General features: G+C 45.5%; 1 protein-coding gene across 1 annotated transcript in view; it reads left to right on the forward strand.

Annotated features, from left to right (window-relative positions):
* IA-2 (tyrosine phosphatase IA-2) overlaps window positions 1-14346 on the forward strand; it is a 419415-nt gene that overhangs the window by 384042 nt on the left and 21027 nt on the right. The window contains exons 19-21 of the mRNA XM_084592103.1: window positions 793-870; window positions 2671-2790; window positions 9626-9792. Coding sequence (XP_084448229.1) covers window positions 793-870; window positions 2671-2790; window positions 9626-9792 — 365 coding nt within the window. The remainder of the gene's footprint in view (window positions 1-792; window positions 871-2670; window positions 2791-9625; window positions 9793-14346) is intronic.

Here is a 14346-nt window from a genome sequence, read left to right on the forward strand (position 1 = left end):
GTTGCTTCTTTGAAGAGCTTACTAAAGTCTGAAAGTTATAGCACCACGCCGCAGCGCTGCCATTGGCACTCCGATATTTCACACGCATGCTCATTTTGTACAAATATTTGCATAATAACCAAGTATTGGGTTAAAAATTCGAATCTAATTAGATTCGGTTCAGAGAAAGGACAGTTAGCCCACGCCTAATTCTTAATAAACGCTTAATGGTGTGTCTATTTCAGAGTCACGTCCGTTTCACGCATCGAAAATCTACATGAAAATCAATGTTCGTGTCCAACATGCTCAGTGAAACGTTTATGCAACGGTTTAGTTTGGTTGTGTTCCGTCGTGACAGCACTTTTCTCTCGACTGCGTACACAGCTGACTTCTACTGGCGAGGCCCCGCAACTGTTGCTCAGAGTCTTCGTTGTCATGAGAGCTTTTTCAGAGCACGGCCACTTGAAAGGGGCATTCTTGTCTGATTCGGTCTGACTCTGGTTGTGGCCGACATTTCTTCAACTAAACCGTCTTGATCGTCGCGACCGTCTTGTTGCTTATCATGACTAAAGTTGTAATTTCAAACTGCTGTTGAGTGATGCTCAAAAACCTTTCGGGACTTCAATTGCCCATTAATGTCTCTTTTGTATTCAGAGAAACAGCTACAAGTTTAATTTCTAAAGCTCAACAAAGGGAGCATCTTTTTGCAATTGAAATATCAGCGCATTGACAAGAAAGACACCAAATTTTCAATCCGATCGTATGACTAAATGATGCATGTGAGTCACAACTGTTTTTGGTTTCCCTATGCAGACAGATCATGACCCACGGAACCCCGCATACATCGCCAGCCAAGGACCCCTGCCTCACACCACGGCCGATTTTTGGCAGGTGCGGAATTCATTTCCTGCTTATTGCCGTGTAGTATGATGACAGTTGAGTAAAAATTTTGCGACCTACACTTAAGCTAACATGAACTCACGTACATACTTCCTATCACTTGATATCATATATGCCGTTCAAACGCCGTCGTCAGCGTCCTTGAACGATTACAATAAGGCACTTCAAGGTTTGAGTAAGGAGACAAGAGTCTCTTTCATCGCTCGTTGTAAGCATAGAGAGGGCGGCTTCTCAGTAATACCTAGGATAACGTACAAAAGGTGTCTGTATCAGGATTTTGCTGCAGCGTATGTAAATATTTGTTTTGTCATTTGGAAACTGTATTACTGTGCACACAGACACCAAATTTTGGTACCGGTGTATCCAAGACACTTGGTAAATGCAGCTCTTTTCATCTTAAGTTCGCGCGGGGACAGGAAAAAGCATGCCAGTTGGAGACGTACCGTGCACTAAGCCCTTTTTATGCCAAGCTTATTAAATTTTACCAAGTTTCCTGCCATACCGCCGAGCGGCCCACAGTAGAAACCTCAAGGTACCCGCTGACACTGCCTTTTTTTTTTTTTTCTTCGGTTATGTTGCGGTCACACTGTTTCTGACACCGAACGTGGGTTTCATGTTCCTCGTAGTAAACATTGCAGGTGAGAAAACCGTCCTTTACTACATGTCGTCCTCGCGAATAAAACTATAATTTTCGTCCCACTTCTGACATGAAACCTCCACTATTGTAAACTACATGGTTGTCTGACTTCCTGCTTTGTTTAGCAGCCAAACCAAATTACAATTTTTCTCTTTCCGCGCTTACGTGTGGGATTTTCTTCAAACGTGCAGAGGGACAAGAAATTGAGCTTTAGTTTCTTCTGTTATGCGAAAAGGAAGGCTCATCATGAACCTACAGAAAAATGATTGGCATTTGGAAACATTTGAGCAAAGAATAAACTAACAAAGAAAAAAAAATAATTTGCAACTCGTATCTCAAACGTGTTGTTTGCTGGGACAGTAAGTTTGTAAGACTGTAGCATTGTGGTAGCGCTGGTATTATTTGTGCAGTTGTTTGGAACGTGCCGTTAGATAGTTTTTTTTTTTTTTTTTAACGTTGTTCATTGCCTCAGGACATAAAGGAATATGTAAGATGTCTACAGCAGTGTGGAAGTACTATCCTCGGTTGTGAAAATAGACCTTCAGATTGAATGTTCCCCCTCTCTACACGCAATTATACGCTTTGACGCGAATCAAAGAGTCTATTTCAACTAAGAAAGTCTTCCGCCAAGCTACTGAAATTGAATCTGAAACAGAAAACCTCACTGTTGGGAGTTCCTGCCGCTTGAACATTATTCTCGACGAGAATCGTGAGTATGCATAGGAAAGAAAGCTTATATTTGTATTCTGACCTTCTGTAATTTCTTCTGCCTGCATTCAAGCAGAAAAATTCACTATGACCGCATTGCCATCGCAATAGAAAAGAAACTGAAAAATTATTCGTCCTTTGACAATTGGCGCTGGACTGAATGCGGTTCGTTGCGGTTCTTTTACGCGCTGCTCAGTCTTTATATGCTCGTTGAAAAACTTAAGTACAGAAGTAGTCGGAACGGGCACGGTACACTTGGGCATAAGCCCCGTGACCATCAGTTTCATCTTCGAGCCCACGCTGTTTTGTTGTTTTTTTCTTAATACATATCAAGGCCATAATAAACAGCTGCTTCTCACGTGCAAATAACTATCCTCGAAGTCAGACTATCAGACGTATGTTCATCATCTTTATATCGTTGACTGTGCCCACAACGCCTGGTGCAGATGATTTGGGAACAAGGCAGCGTGGTGATCGTGATGCTGAGTCGTCTCATGGAGAACGGGGTCGCCATGTGTCATCGCTACTGGCCCGAGGAAGGAAGCGAAGTCTACCACACCTATGAGGTAACGCTGTTTTTCAGCTAACTGCGCTGTGCGTCTGTGTGGAAAGCGATAACGTGAAGCGAACCCACAAATAAAGTGTTTAGGTATTCTTGTGACAGTGAATATAATATAGCCAGTAAGGAGGAACGTTGGGCCAGTTGAATTGGATTAGTTGAATACAGCCTAAATTACGAGGACGAAATGAAGAAGCAAGACACGGCGCGAGCGCTGTTTCTAAACTTAATATTTATGGTTATATAGCAATGTTTCCTGCGTAGTGCACCGTGTTTCTTGTCTTTTCTCACTTTAATAGCTTGCTCAGTACAAATTTTTTTTTACCTCTATTTTCCTCCCCCTTTTAGTCTTATTGTTCTTTTCAAACATTTTCTTTTTTATTATGTGGTTTTATATACCGCGTTTTTAGAGTAAAGATTTAGTTCCGAAATCCGCTCTTGACTTGTATTTCTCGCTCCGTTTTGAACTCTGCTCAACTCTTTGGCAATGTTCCTCGTGCAATTCCGGGACAGCAAACCTGTAATTGTCGAAGCCTGAAGCGTTTTCCATACTTGTATACTGCCCATACCTATCTATGGTATGAGGCAGTTACTTCGTGTCTCTAGTTGAGACATAGAAGTGCCTGTTCGTTCGGCATGCCTTCATGTTGAAACTGTGTGTAATTCTTTGCGGAATCTTGCTGGAAAGTATAGCGAACCTTCCGCGGACTTGTACTCCTCACTCGTCACTACATAGCCGTGCTCAGCGCCTTCAATTACATTAAGCAATCTGCTTTATATCCTCTCCTTGCTTTGTCACGGTTTACCTAATTGCTTTCATTTTGACGTCACTTGTCGGCATGCGAGTCTGGAGTACCGTTAGATTAGTCAGCCAGACGCTCCTACTTCCGAAGTTTCTCTCAGACAAAAGGCGAAAGTTCGTTTCGCCACGCTAACTTATCGCGCGCGTCGCTCAGAGGCTTGTTCTTCCAACAAAACGACGCGCACACAAGGGCGACTAGCGTGCTTATTTGCTTCGCTTCCGCCTCCGCCACACATTTCGCTGACCTGTAAACAAAGCGCAGCACTCGCATCACCGGCTAGCTCCGGAAGGTTTCGCTATCTGGCGCAGCATGCAACCTGCATTCGCCTGAATGGGCTTAACTAAGACGGAAACTCCATCAATGCGGGCAGCGTCAGCCGCCGCTAGACGCAACCTCGTCTGTTTTGCGGCTGTTCTTTCCGAAGTGCACCCGCGTCAGCGCGCGCAACTCTGACCTGTTCAGACTAGGACGACGCCGCAAGTGAAGTCGCAATATATCAGCAACCGGTTCGTCAAGAGACGGACGCTGCCCCGTCAAACCGGCGCTTTTGACGCCGGTTACAAAGCCGCCTCCAACGAACTCTGAATACATCACCGCTTGCAGGACTGGAAGCGGGCGCGCGTCGCGAGGCCCTTATTTGATCCATTCAGTCCCGCCCGCCTGGCTAGCTCGCGCGCGAACCGGGACAGCAAACACGCGTCGTCGGTGACTGCGAGACGACTGGGCCCGACGGTTTACGAAACGAAACGAACTTGTACCCTGCGTACCGACACGTCGGCAAATCTGACTTATTATCTGCTCTCTCTCTCTCTCTCTCTCTCTCTCTCTCTCTCTCTCTCTCTCTCTCTCTCTCTCTCTCTCTCTCTCGGTTGTGTATACAGACACACTTTTCGGCTCCCGGGTAGCTGTGCTGTCCCTTCCTCCTTTTTTTCCTGGATAGTGGAGAGCTGCGAAGGGGAGTAGGAAGAGCGGGACGATAAGAGTGCGGGTAAAAAGGTTAGGGTTATGTGGGAGGAGGAAGCAGCTGCCGGATGAGACGCTCCAATTTCTCATTAGTGTGGCCGGCCCGACGTCGCCGTCGTTGTCGGGGACGAGAGGAATTTCAACATCATCGTTTTCTCCCTTTCTCCCCCTCTCTTCGCAGCCCTCTCTCTTCCTCTCGCTAACCCTCAGCTGCCAGCACTGCGTTCGCTCGATCAGAGCTTTACCTCTTGGAAGCTTACTTGGTTCTCAATTTCTCTCTCTCTCTCTTTCCTGGGCAGTACAGCTTCCCTCCCTTACCGTGTTCATTTTTTTTCCCTCGGTTGAAGAGAAGAAAAAATAAATACGAGGAGAAGGAGGTGGTGCCCGCACTTTCGGCGCGAGGAGGCTCGTTTCGTGGCAGCATTTTTGTCGCGAGAATTTGGCGTGTACAGCGCGGGGCGAGCCGCCATCGTCTTTAATTAAGACGAACTCACAGTGGTTGGGCGCGCGCGCCCGGCTGGCGGCACCGTGTGAAAGGCTGCCTCGTCGTTCGTCGCTCTGAGGCGCGCCCTGCCGGACGACAGCGCTGAGATAGAAATTAGAAGGGAAGCAATGAAGAAAGAGGTAAAGCAAGGAAGAAAATTCTTGCACGCACACACACACACACGAGAAGACAGTCAAAGCTGAGGAAGAACCGTGGAAGCGTCCGTATGTGAGACGCAACGAAAAGAAGACGAAAGCTCCAGCTTAAACGACCAGGCACTTTAACTTTGTGTACAGAGCTATAAAAGCTGCACCGAGTCCTGAATACAGCGGTAATGACGCCAGTTCCTGGGACGTCTGAAAGCGAGTAATGTTCCCGCGCGGGTCCGTTCTAAATTTATCTTCTTTGGTCCCGCAGCAGTGATGTTACTCGCGGTCCAGAAGGGGATAGTTTATAAAGAAGCTAGCTTTCATTTTTTTTTCTTTTTATTCCTGAGCCTATTCGTCATGATGGCAGAGCCCGAGATGGATGACTAAGCCACCTACTCGTGAGTAGCAGACTCAGGGCTTGCGGCGAAAATTGTCACTGCTTACGGGTTCACAAATCTGGCCGTGTGTAATAGTGTCTTAGGTAGCGTTATTGCGCCAGAAAAAAAAAAAAACTTGATAGGTGAGCCTCCTGTGATTCACAATTAAACCACCGCGTAACAGGTTTCTGTCGTCTTGCTCACGACAGATTCAGCCACAATCCAGAGGAGCACCGCCTTTCGAACATAATACTGGTGCCTCTGTATCCTCACTATATGAGATATACAGCAGTAGAGGGAATTTATTGTCTTCCACACACACATAGGTAGTTGTATATATACACACACACACACTGTAGTAAATACATGGGAGGACAACGAAAGGTGCAATACTAGCAACAATCACATATTAATCATGACGTCAGCGCAGCTATAGCATCCCTACCATAGTGAACAAGCTAGTCACACTGTAACGACACTTTTTAATACACTAGTAAAGCAAGAAAAAGGTCGGTTGTTAAAGGCACGTGGAAAAAAAAATCCAATGATGACGCGTGTATGGCACGTTTTAGGCATCACACGAGACTCCGCGCCAGGCGCTGTAAGTAGACCTGGAAGGAACCAGTGCTCTAAGCGCCAAGTTCGTCTCTCCAACGTCGGCTCTACAGAGAAAAATTTTCTTTCGCTACGTCCGAAATTTCATTCTGGCCCCTATCGCCAAACCGCGGCCGCTCGCTACGCCACTAGAGTGCCGAGAGTGCAACGAGGGCAGCCTAGCCTCGTTTCCCGCGTACTTCTCACTCACACTTTCATTTTCTTGCTCTTCTAATTTGTCCTTCCCTTCACCCAGACGCATGCTACTTCGCCGCACTTCGTCTGAGGCCCACCACCGTTCCGACCGCCGGGGGCTAGACTGCTGCGCATTTTCTTTACTGCCCCTTCTTACTCAACTCCCCCCCCCCCCCCCCCCTTTTTTTTTCGCTCCAACCTTCACCACCACATCGCCTCCTTTCTTCGGGTACTTTCGTCTTCAAATTCTATCCCTCTGCTTTTCTTCCCCCTTGGTACGTGTCTAAGAGGGAATCGTTTTACGTCACTTTTTTTCCCCCTTTTGCTCCCCCTTGCTCCGACTCCCTATCCAGCCCAACGTCGTCGCTTCGCTGCGTCGCCACAGGACCGTGCTCGTACGCCGGGCAAGTAATTTAAATCTCGTTACTCGAGACGCCCAATGTTTCTCTTCCGGCCACTTTCTTCTTCCCTCAGTCTCTCGCCCTCATTTCCCGAGTTCTGCGCTTCCCTCTGAGCAACGTTATACGCACGAGTCTTTCTTAGTTTTCTAGCTTTATATGCATGCTAAGGGCTCCTTCTTTTATCTGTAGATCGTTTAAATGGGTTCCGCTCGCTGAGACGAAACGTACGAGAAAGATAAAAAACCTCTTTCATGTCCCCTTTCAGTAACGGGAATGAAGAGAGAACGCCGCTGCGTTCTAAACATGTACGAACCAAAGCCTCAGGTCCCGCATGCTCGTCAAGCCTCGTAAACGCCCGTGCCACCTATGCTTCTGCGGAGCGAAAAGCACGTGTGGCAAACTCTGCCCGCCGGTTTAAGTCTCCAATATATTTGTAGAGCGCGCCGGACGAGGACACAGAATCTTAAATGCAACTCATCGCTTTTATGCTCCCTTAACATCCGCCTGCTGTGGATAGTGTATATTTCAATCATTGAGTCGTGCAAACATTTGTCGTGCGCTGGGAGTAAAATCAGAGCCCAAAAAAAGTAAAAAAAAAAAAAAGACCGAACTGAAGGAAATGAACAAGAAACGCGGCAAAGTTTATCACAACAAGCAGGCTGGCTGCTTCCATTGCTATCAATTCGTCATCTGCATAGACAAAGAGCGGATAAAAACACGGTTTTTTGCCTTCTCGAATTTGCGCTAGCAGCTAGCAGTCAGCAGACTTGCGGCAATTCCAAAGCTGCCGACACTTTCCGGTAGATAATTTTACCTTATTTCCAAACATTGTTAATTTCTGGTTAGCCTTTTACGTCTCAGTCCGCAAAAAATGTGCAGCTTCATTGAAAGAAGCCCGATACTGAGTCAAAAATGTACATTTTTTGGCCAAGACCAAGACATAGACCTCAGTATCCAGTTGGGGAAAACAACCATTAATGGACTATGATGTCTTTATCAAAGAAACGCATATTAGAACACTTTCCGGATGATGTTCGCAAATTTCTTTACGATGCAAAAAGTGGAACATTTAGTTGTGCTTCATGATGGAAACTAAACTGACTCACATTCTTTTCTGCCAAAGTGTAGCTTCGTCTAACTTGATACGTCTTTTGCCGCGGCTCTATTGACAGTTTCACAGACAAAATACAAACCCACAAATATAGTTCATTTTGCTAAATAAACATGTAAGCTTTTTAAATTTTATTACTATACGCTATGTTACACGACCTTAGAAGCAATTATTCAACAAAAAAATCGCACCTTCGTGTTGTTATTCTATCTTTTGAGCGCAAGGAATTAAATCGTATTTCTTCCTTTCAAAATTGTCACGTGCCAACGTAAAGTAACGCATTTGATTCTAGCGATGCCTGCATTTCACCGCTAAAACTTTACAATTACGTAATGTAACAATCCTCACGTGGAATCCTGCCTAATGCGCCCCTCTGTGCGTGATATCCGTTCTTTTCTTTTCTTTTTGTTTTTTTGCTTACTTCAGCTTGTGTTTGAGCTTCCGTTTCCATCACTTGTTCCTAATTGATCTCTCATTCACTCTGAGGCAAGATAACCCATACACTTCTTTTAAGTTGCTGATCTCTAGCCATATTTGATTGTTGATGTTTTGGCACAGCCTAAGAGAGCAGAACCAACTGTTGAGGGTGGCATGTTTAACCAGGAGGAGCTCTTCAGCTCGAATCCTGTCTGGGTACACAGCTGCTCATCCAAAGGGGGCTAAAACATCTCTTACAGCTGCTGTCTTACTCTATCGCACACAAGCCAGGCTGAATGTGACATGACATGACATTGACATTGAGGGGACGGCAGATGTTCGGTGAAAAAGGTTGATGAACCACTGCTTGATCGGGCTTTGTACCACTCTCGTAAAACCCTTCACGAAACGAAAAAGGGCAGATAACTATAGTTCAAAGAAAGTGAAAAAAATAAATGTTGCACACATTTTCTTGACTTTCTTCTTTGTTTACTCAAGAAGCGTTTTTATAAAACGGGATTTTCGATTACATTTTCCAGAACTTTCGCTACCGTTCCAAATACCTTTCAGAATCGCGGTGACCAAAGAGCGTTTCCTGGGTTGCCATCGCAGTATACACCATATGTTCAAAATTTTCCTGCAAGAATGTACCTAATATATACTTAAAGACGAGGGAAAGATGTAAGACATAACCACTAGCCCAGGCTGCACGGAAAAGATTCCTGACCGCGCTGAACGTAATTGAAGTACCGTGTGCCCAAAATAACAACGATCAACTCGTAATCTTGCATCATTTGCACACCTCTCGCGGGTATTCGACCCTCTTTGCAGAAATTGCTACAGTGTCACTCCCATTTAGTGCGCCAAAATTTGCACAAATAAAGCGACTACACATCGTACTGAGAAAGAAGACGGCGGCTGAAGAGAAATCCTAAACGACATCTTTTGCTTTCAGTTTGTGTAGGCAAAAATGGCCAAAGTTTATTAACTTTCGCGACACTTCTGAGCAACCTCTGGGTTCTTGCATGTCTATTCTGAAGCCATAAATCTTACGAGCGCAGTCGGGAATGTTCAATATGTCTGTGACAGCGAGATGTGAAAATTGATGCAAAAATAGGAGGAATATAAAGGAGGTGGTATAATAACGTCAAAGGCCGCCATCAGAGCTATGCTATGCTTATCACATCGGAAATATCATCAAATTGATAATATCGCAGGAGGTTCTGCTCCCGCAATAAGAAGGAAGACGACTGGAAATTTTAGAACAATCTGTTCAATATGACAATTTCAGCCGCGAAGTGCACAGTCATGATGTCGAAGGCTGACTGCTTCCGGTGATTTGCCGCAGGTGCATCTGGTATCGGAGCACATCTGGTGCGACGACTACCTGGTGCGCAGCTTCTACCTCAAGAACCTCAAGACGAGCGAGACCCGGACCGTGACCCAGTTCCATTTTCTGTCGTGGCCAGACAACGGTATTCCGGCTTCCGTCAAGGCCCTGCTTGAGTTCAGAAGGTGAGAGTCGTGCGCCCGGCACGCTAGACCTAGCCAAATGACGCAGGGCTCTAGTGTAAGTTGTTATCCTTCTTCCAACACCTCGCGCCCATCACTAAACTCTCACTACCTGGTACATAACGCAGCTGTGTCGAAGTTCTGCTCAGAATGTCTCTTACATGCCCTGTCACTGAAAGTGGGTGAATAATTCAACGATACTTTGCCAATGACAGTTTCACGCTAATAATTGTAGTTTCAATAATATTAGTTTAAGATTTTAGGCCTTTCTGTTGCCTCGCTGAAATAAGTCTCGCAACAACTATGTTGGGCGTGAAGAGCTCGTATCTTTCATTTGTGCTGCCGCCTCCTATTCCCTGAAGGTATTTTCCACGCACCCACTTCTTATCATCTCTCTTGTCAATTAAACTCATTCTATACTGCTGATCACTTTACACACCAAAGGAAGCTCGAGAAAAATTCTCGTTAATTTTTCAGGATTTAGCGCTGAATAATATCTGAGAAAGTATCATACCCTTTAAATTCCAAGTATATACTTGACTTTAAACTTAATATTGATCATATACAAACTGACGTATTACGCATCGCGCCTTCCATACGGAGCTCAATGAGATGGTTGGTTGGTTTGTCGGGTTTAACGTCCCAAAGCGACTCAGGCTATGAGAGACGCCGTAGCGGAGGACTCCAGAAATTTCGACCACCTGGGGTTCTCTAACGTGCACTGACATCGCACAGCACACAGGCGCCTTGCTTTTCGCCTCCATCGAAAAGCGGCCGCCGAGGCCAGGATTCGATCCCGCATCCTTGGGAAAAGTAGTCGAGCGCCGTAACCACTACGCCACCCCGGCGGGGCGGAGCTCACTGAGAGTCTAAATTGTGTCTGTATCAGCCAGACACTGCGAACGTTTACTAGCACGGAAATGTGAAGTTTTTATGGGAGGGCATGTGTGTCCTTGAATATTGCACCTCGTTGGAAGCGCTTGCATACCTCGTGTAAGCTTATATTATATGCTATAGGCGCATCACACATAAACTGTGAGGCTGTTGGTTTCCTCATTCTCTATGGTCCTCATTTCAAGGCTGTAAAGTAGCGCTCCGAAGATAAAAAAAAAAAATAAACTGACTATGGCTCACGCATCTATGTATGGCATCTATGGCGACAGTCATTGCCTATGTATTGAACAGTGAATGCGTTGACAAGAAAGCACAAATCTAATCCTTACAACTAAACCCCCAAGAAAGCCTTATCCCTGAGAGACCATTTCGTTTTATTCAGGGAAAAATTCGCGGTGTGCTTTTGTTCTTTGGGAAAAATGTGTACTTGCTCATTCAGTCAGCAACCAATGTATGGTAAAATTTAAAGAAGTAAATGCGATTGTCTAGAGTTCTGCACTGTGGCAGTGGAATGTTACTGTAAATGATCCCAATTCATTCTCTGACAACTCCTTCCACCCCAGCTATTACAGCTTGACTGCTTATTTCGTAAGTTCTGCACACGTCACCTGCATTTATTGCTTCCTCGCGTTACTAGCTAGCGCGACTTGTAACAACAGTATTACCACGTCTACAAGATAAACCGCTAGTCACTAGAAGCACCGCGGTGGAAAGTACGGGAATGAATTTAACCGCTAAGTGTTCGAAAAGCATGCCCTTGTTCTTAAGGCGAAAGCGTATATATGAATTTCGCTCTTAAGAATACGTGGTCGCAGTGAGCTGGCTAATAGTTTGTATGGTATGATAATAATATTTAACGTCCCAAAACAAATCAGGCACTGAGGGGTGTCAAAATGAAGGGCTGCGGATTAATATCGAGGGGCTCTAACTTGCACGCACATCGCACGAAAGCCTTGCATTTCGCCTCCACCGAAACGTTACATTGGCAGCCGGGAATCGAACCCATGCCCTTGGTATGAACAGTCGAGCGCCCTGAAGACTGAGCCACCGCTGCGGGAGATTTTAAGCCCCTGGCGTCGTGCTTGACAGCGCAACGCATTCTCCTCTGAACCACGAAGGTTGATGTCGCCACTTCGTTCCATGTTCACTCGCTAAAAAATCTGAAAGATGCGAGACTTGAAGATGGTATTTGGGCTATGTGGATAAACACCGAAGCTGATGAATTATCAGTTATTTATTCGTTGCATGGATGTGGGTGACTTTGATGTGACGCAAATATTGGAGTGTGTACTCGCTGGTGCGGTTATACGCTGCGACATGTGACGTGGAGAAAGTTCTTTGCACCTCGACAGTGCTGATATGTTATGCTTTCATGACTGTACTTCACTCATTCTTCAATTTTCCTTGGACTTTATTCAGAGGCATGTGCCTTGAGGTGTAAGCAGTGTTTGTTGATTTTGATTTTCATGTGTATGTTATGTGCGGCCGTCATAAGAACGCCCCTGTGGGAAGCATTGTACTCCTTGACATTAAATGTGTGAAATCATCTCTCCACTCGCAGTGCTAATTTCATGACGTGCAGCTATTTCACGATTATGAATCAAGTACAAAAAAATGGAATCCGAATATGTGGAAGCTTCTGATGTCACTGCACGTGATTCCTTTAGCGAAGTAAGACCCCGCAGTCGGAACAACAATAGTACGTTCTCGGAGCACCTAAGAAAAACGAAACATCAGAGTGAAAGTTTTGTTTTATACGGACAATCTGATTTGAAAAAAAAAAAAAAAAAGAGTGGGGGTTTATTGATTTCAACAAAGTTACTCAGTCTGCGAACGTTTTCAATTGCAGTAATTGTGCAAAATGTTTTGATTTTTTAACTTTCATCACACTTCAGCTTATTTTTTTTTTAATTTCTTGCGGGACTAATTTCCTCTTTAAGGCGTCAGTATTACTGCATTATTTTTATTCGATTGCATTACGTACCACCTGGCCAGCGCCCTTCGGGACAAATATATTCTGGCATATACCAACAGGGCACAAACAGATGGCAAAAACGGAGCACTTACAAGCAAGACGAAGAAAAAAGAAGAAAAAAGGGACCCTTAAAAGGGACACTTAAACTCCGCCTTTAAGGGTATGACGCGACAGTGTAGGCTACCAACCACGTGTAATTCCCCGCTTTAACTAATCCGTATGAATGTGCCTGCGTGGCCGAGAGGTAACGTGAATGCAAGTGTCCTGGCAGGGGGATTCTAATACCACCCTCTCATATGAAAAAGAGGCCCGAGTTGGCGGCTTCTGCCAAACGTAAAGTGAGGCAAGCCTATATGTCCAGTCAGTGTGCGGCGATTTCATCTGGCAGCTAGCGTTTGCCAGCGCCATGCTCGTGATTGTTTGCTCCCGACATCGATGGCGGCCCTTTTTGTTTCTTTATTGTTAGTTCTTGACAAAGTCAATATATATTATGTGGATTGTTGTAAAGCTACTCTGACGAAGGGAATACCACTCCCGAAACTGTCGGCAAAATAAATTATGAAAACGAACAGTCGCGTCTACCTTAACGTTCTACCCTGTCCAGTGAACTGACCCATTGAAACCTACTGGTTTCTATGGGTATATACTATATATATAAAACAAGATAGTGAAAATGAAGATATATTTTAATTAATTATACTACTCGTGCTTATCCTGTGCATATAATTTTGCCTCTCCTACTTGCTAGTGTAGCGCGTTAATTCTATCAAACATGTACAACCAACTAACCCTCATTTCTGTCTCGCTTGCCTTGTTTCACAAATGTCGAGCAAAAAATGCTTTTTGTTTTCTCTCTCTCTATCGCCGCTGTTTTTTTGATAATTATGCATTAACTTACCTCTGTCGGCTTTCCATCAGGTTTCCTTTATTTGAGAGGTCCTGACATTCATAGAGCGCCAAGCTTATTTTTTCCTTTCCAACTATTTCCCTTTTTTCTAGAGGGCCTATATATGCGGCGCCGTACAGACTGCAACTCATAAGCAAGGTTCTATCGCTGAAATAACAAAGTAAACCATGCGCATCTCAGGTCGGTAGGAGTGGCAACCAAGAGAATAAAAACTCCCCCCCCTCTCTCCCACAACACACCGACGCAGAGAGACGCCACGTGCACGCATACTTTCAGCATGTCGGCGCAAGTAGCAATAAATGTTCTAAGTGAAAACACTCGCAACTGTGCCCGCGAGCTCCAGCAGCGCGGCCATACGCTTAGCTTAAAGCTCCGGAGCCCCCCACACTGCGAGCCGTTTTCTGTCCGTGAGTGCAGTCATTAATGAAAGGCCAATTCCGCTCGCATTAGCGGAGGTTCCACCCCGCCTCCGCGAAACTTTGCTCGGTGCCGCCAAGGGGGAAAAAAAAGGCATGGGGTAAGGGAGATTGGGCGAAGCGGCAGGAACCATTTAAGAGGAGAGGCGAAAGGACCCGACATCCGTGCAAGGCAGTCCGAGGAGAGCCTGGTGGGGCGAGCGCGCGCAACAGGCTAAGCAGCAGCAGGAAAGGCGGCAGCGGCGAGCAATCCTCGTTTCTAAATCGACGCTAATGAGGTCTGCTGCGCTTGTAATGAGTGCGCCGTTTTTGCACCGCCACTCTCTCCTACACGCCTGTGCTTGTGTGTGAGCCGCCGGGTTGCT

Source organism: Amblyomma maculatum, chromosome 2 (genome assembly GCF_055883805.1).
Source record: "Amblyomma maculatum isolate TAMU_Amacu chromosome 2, ASM5588380v1, whole genome shotgun sequence".
NCBI classification, from domain to species: domain Eukaryota; kingdom Metazoa; phylum Arthropoda; class Arachnida; order Ixodida; family Ixodidae; genus Amblyomma; species Amblyomma maculatum.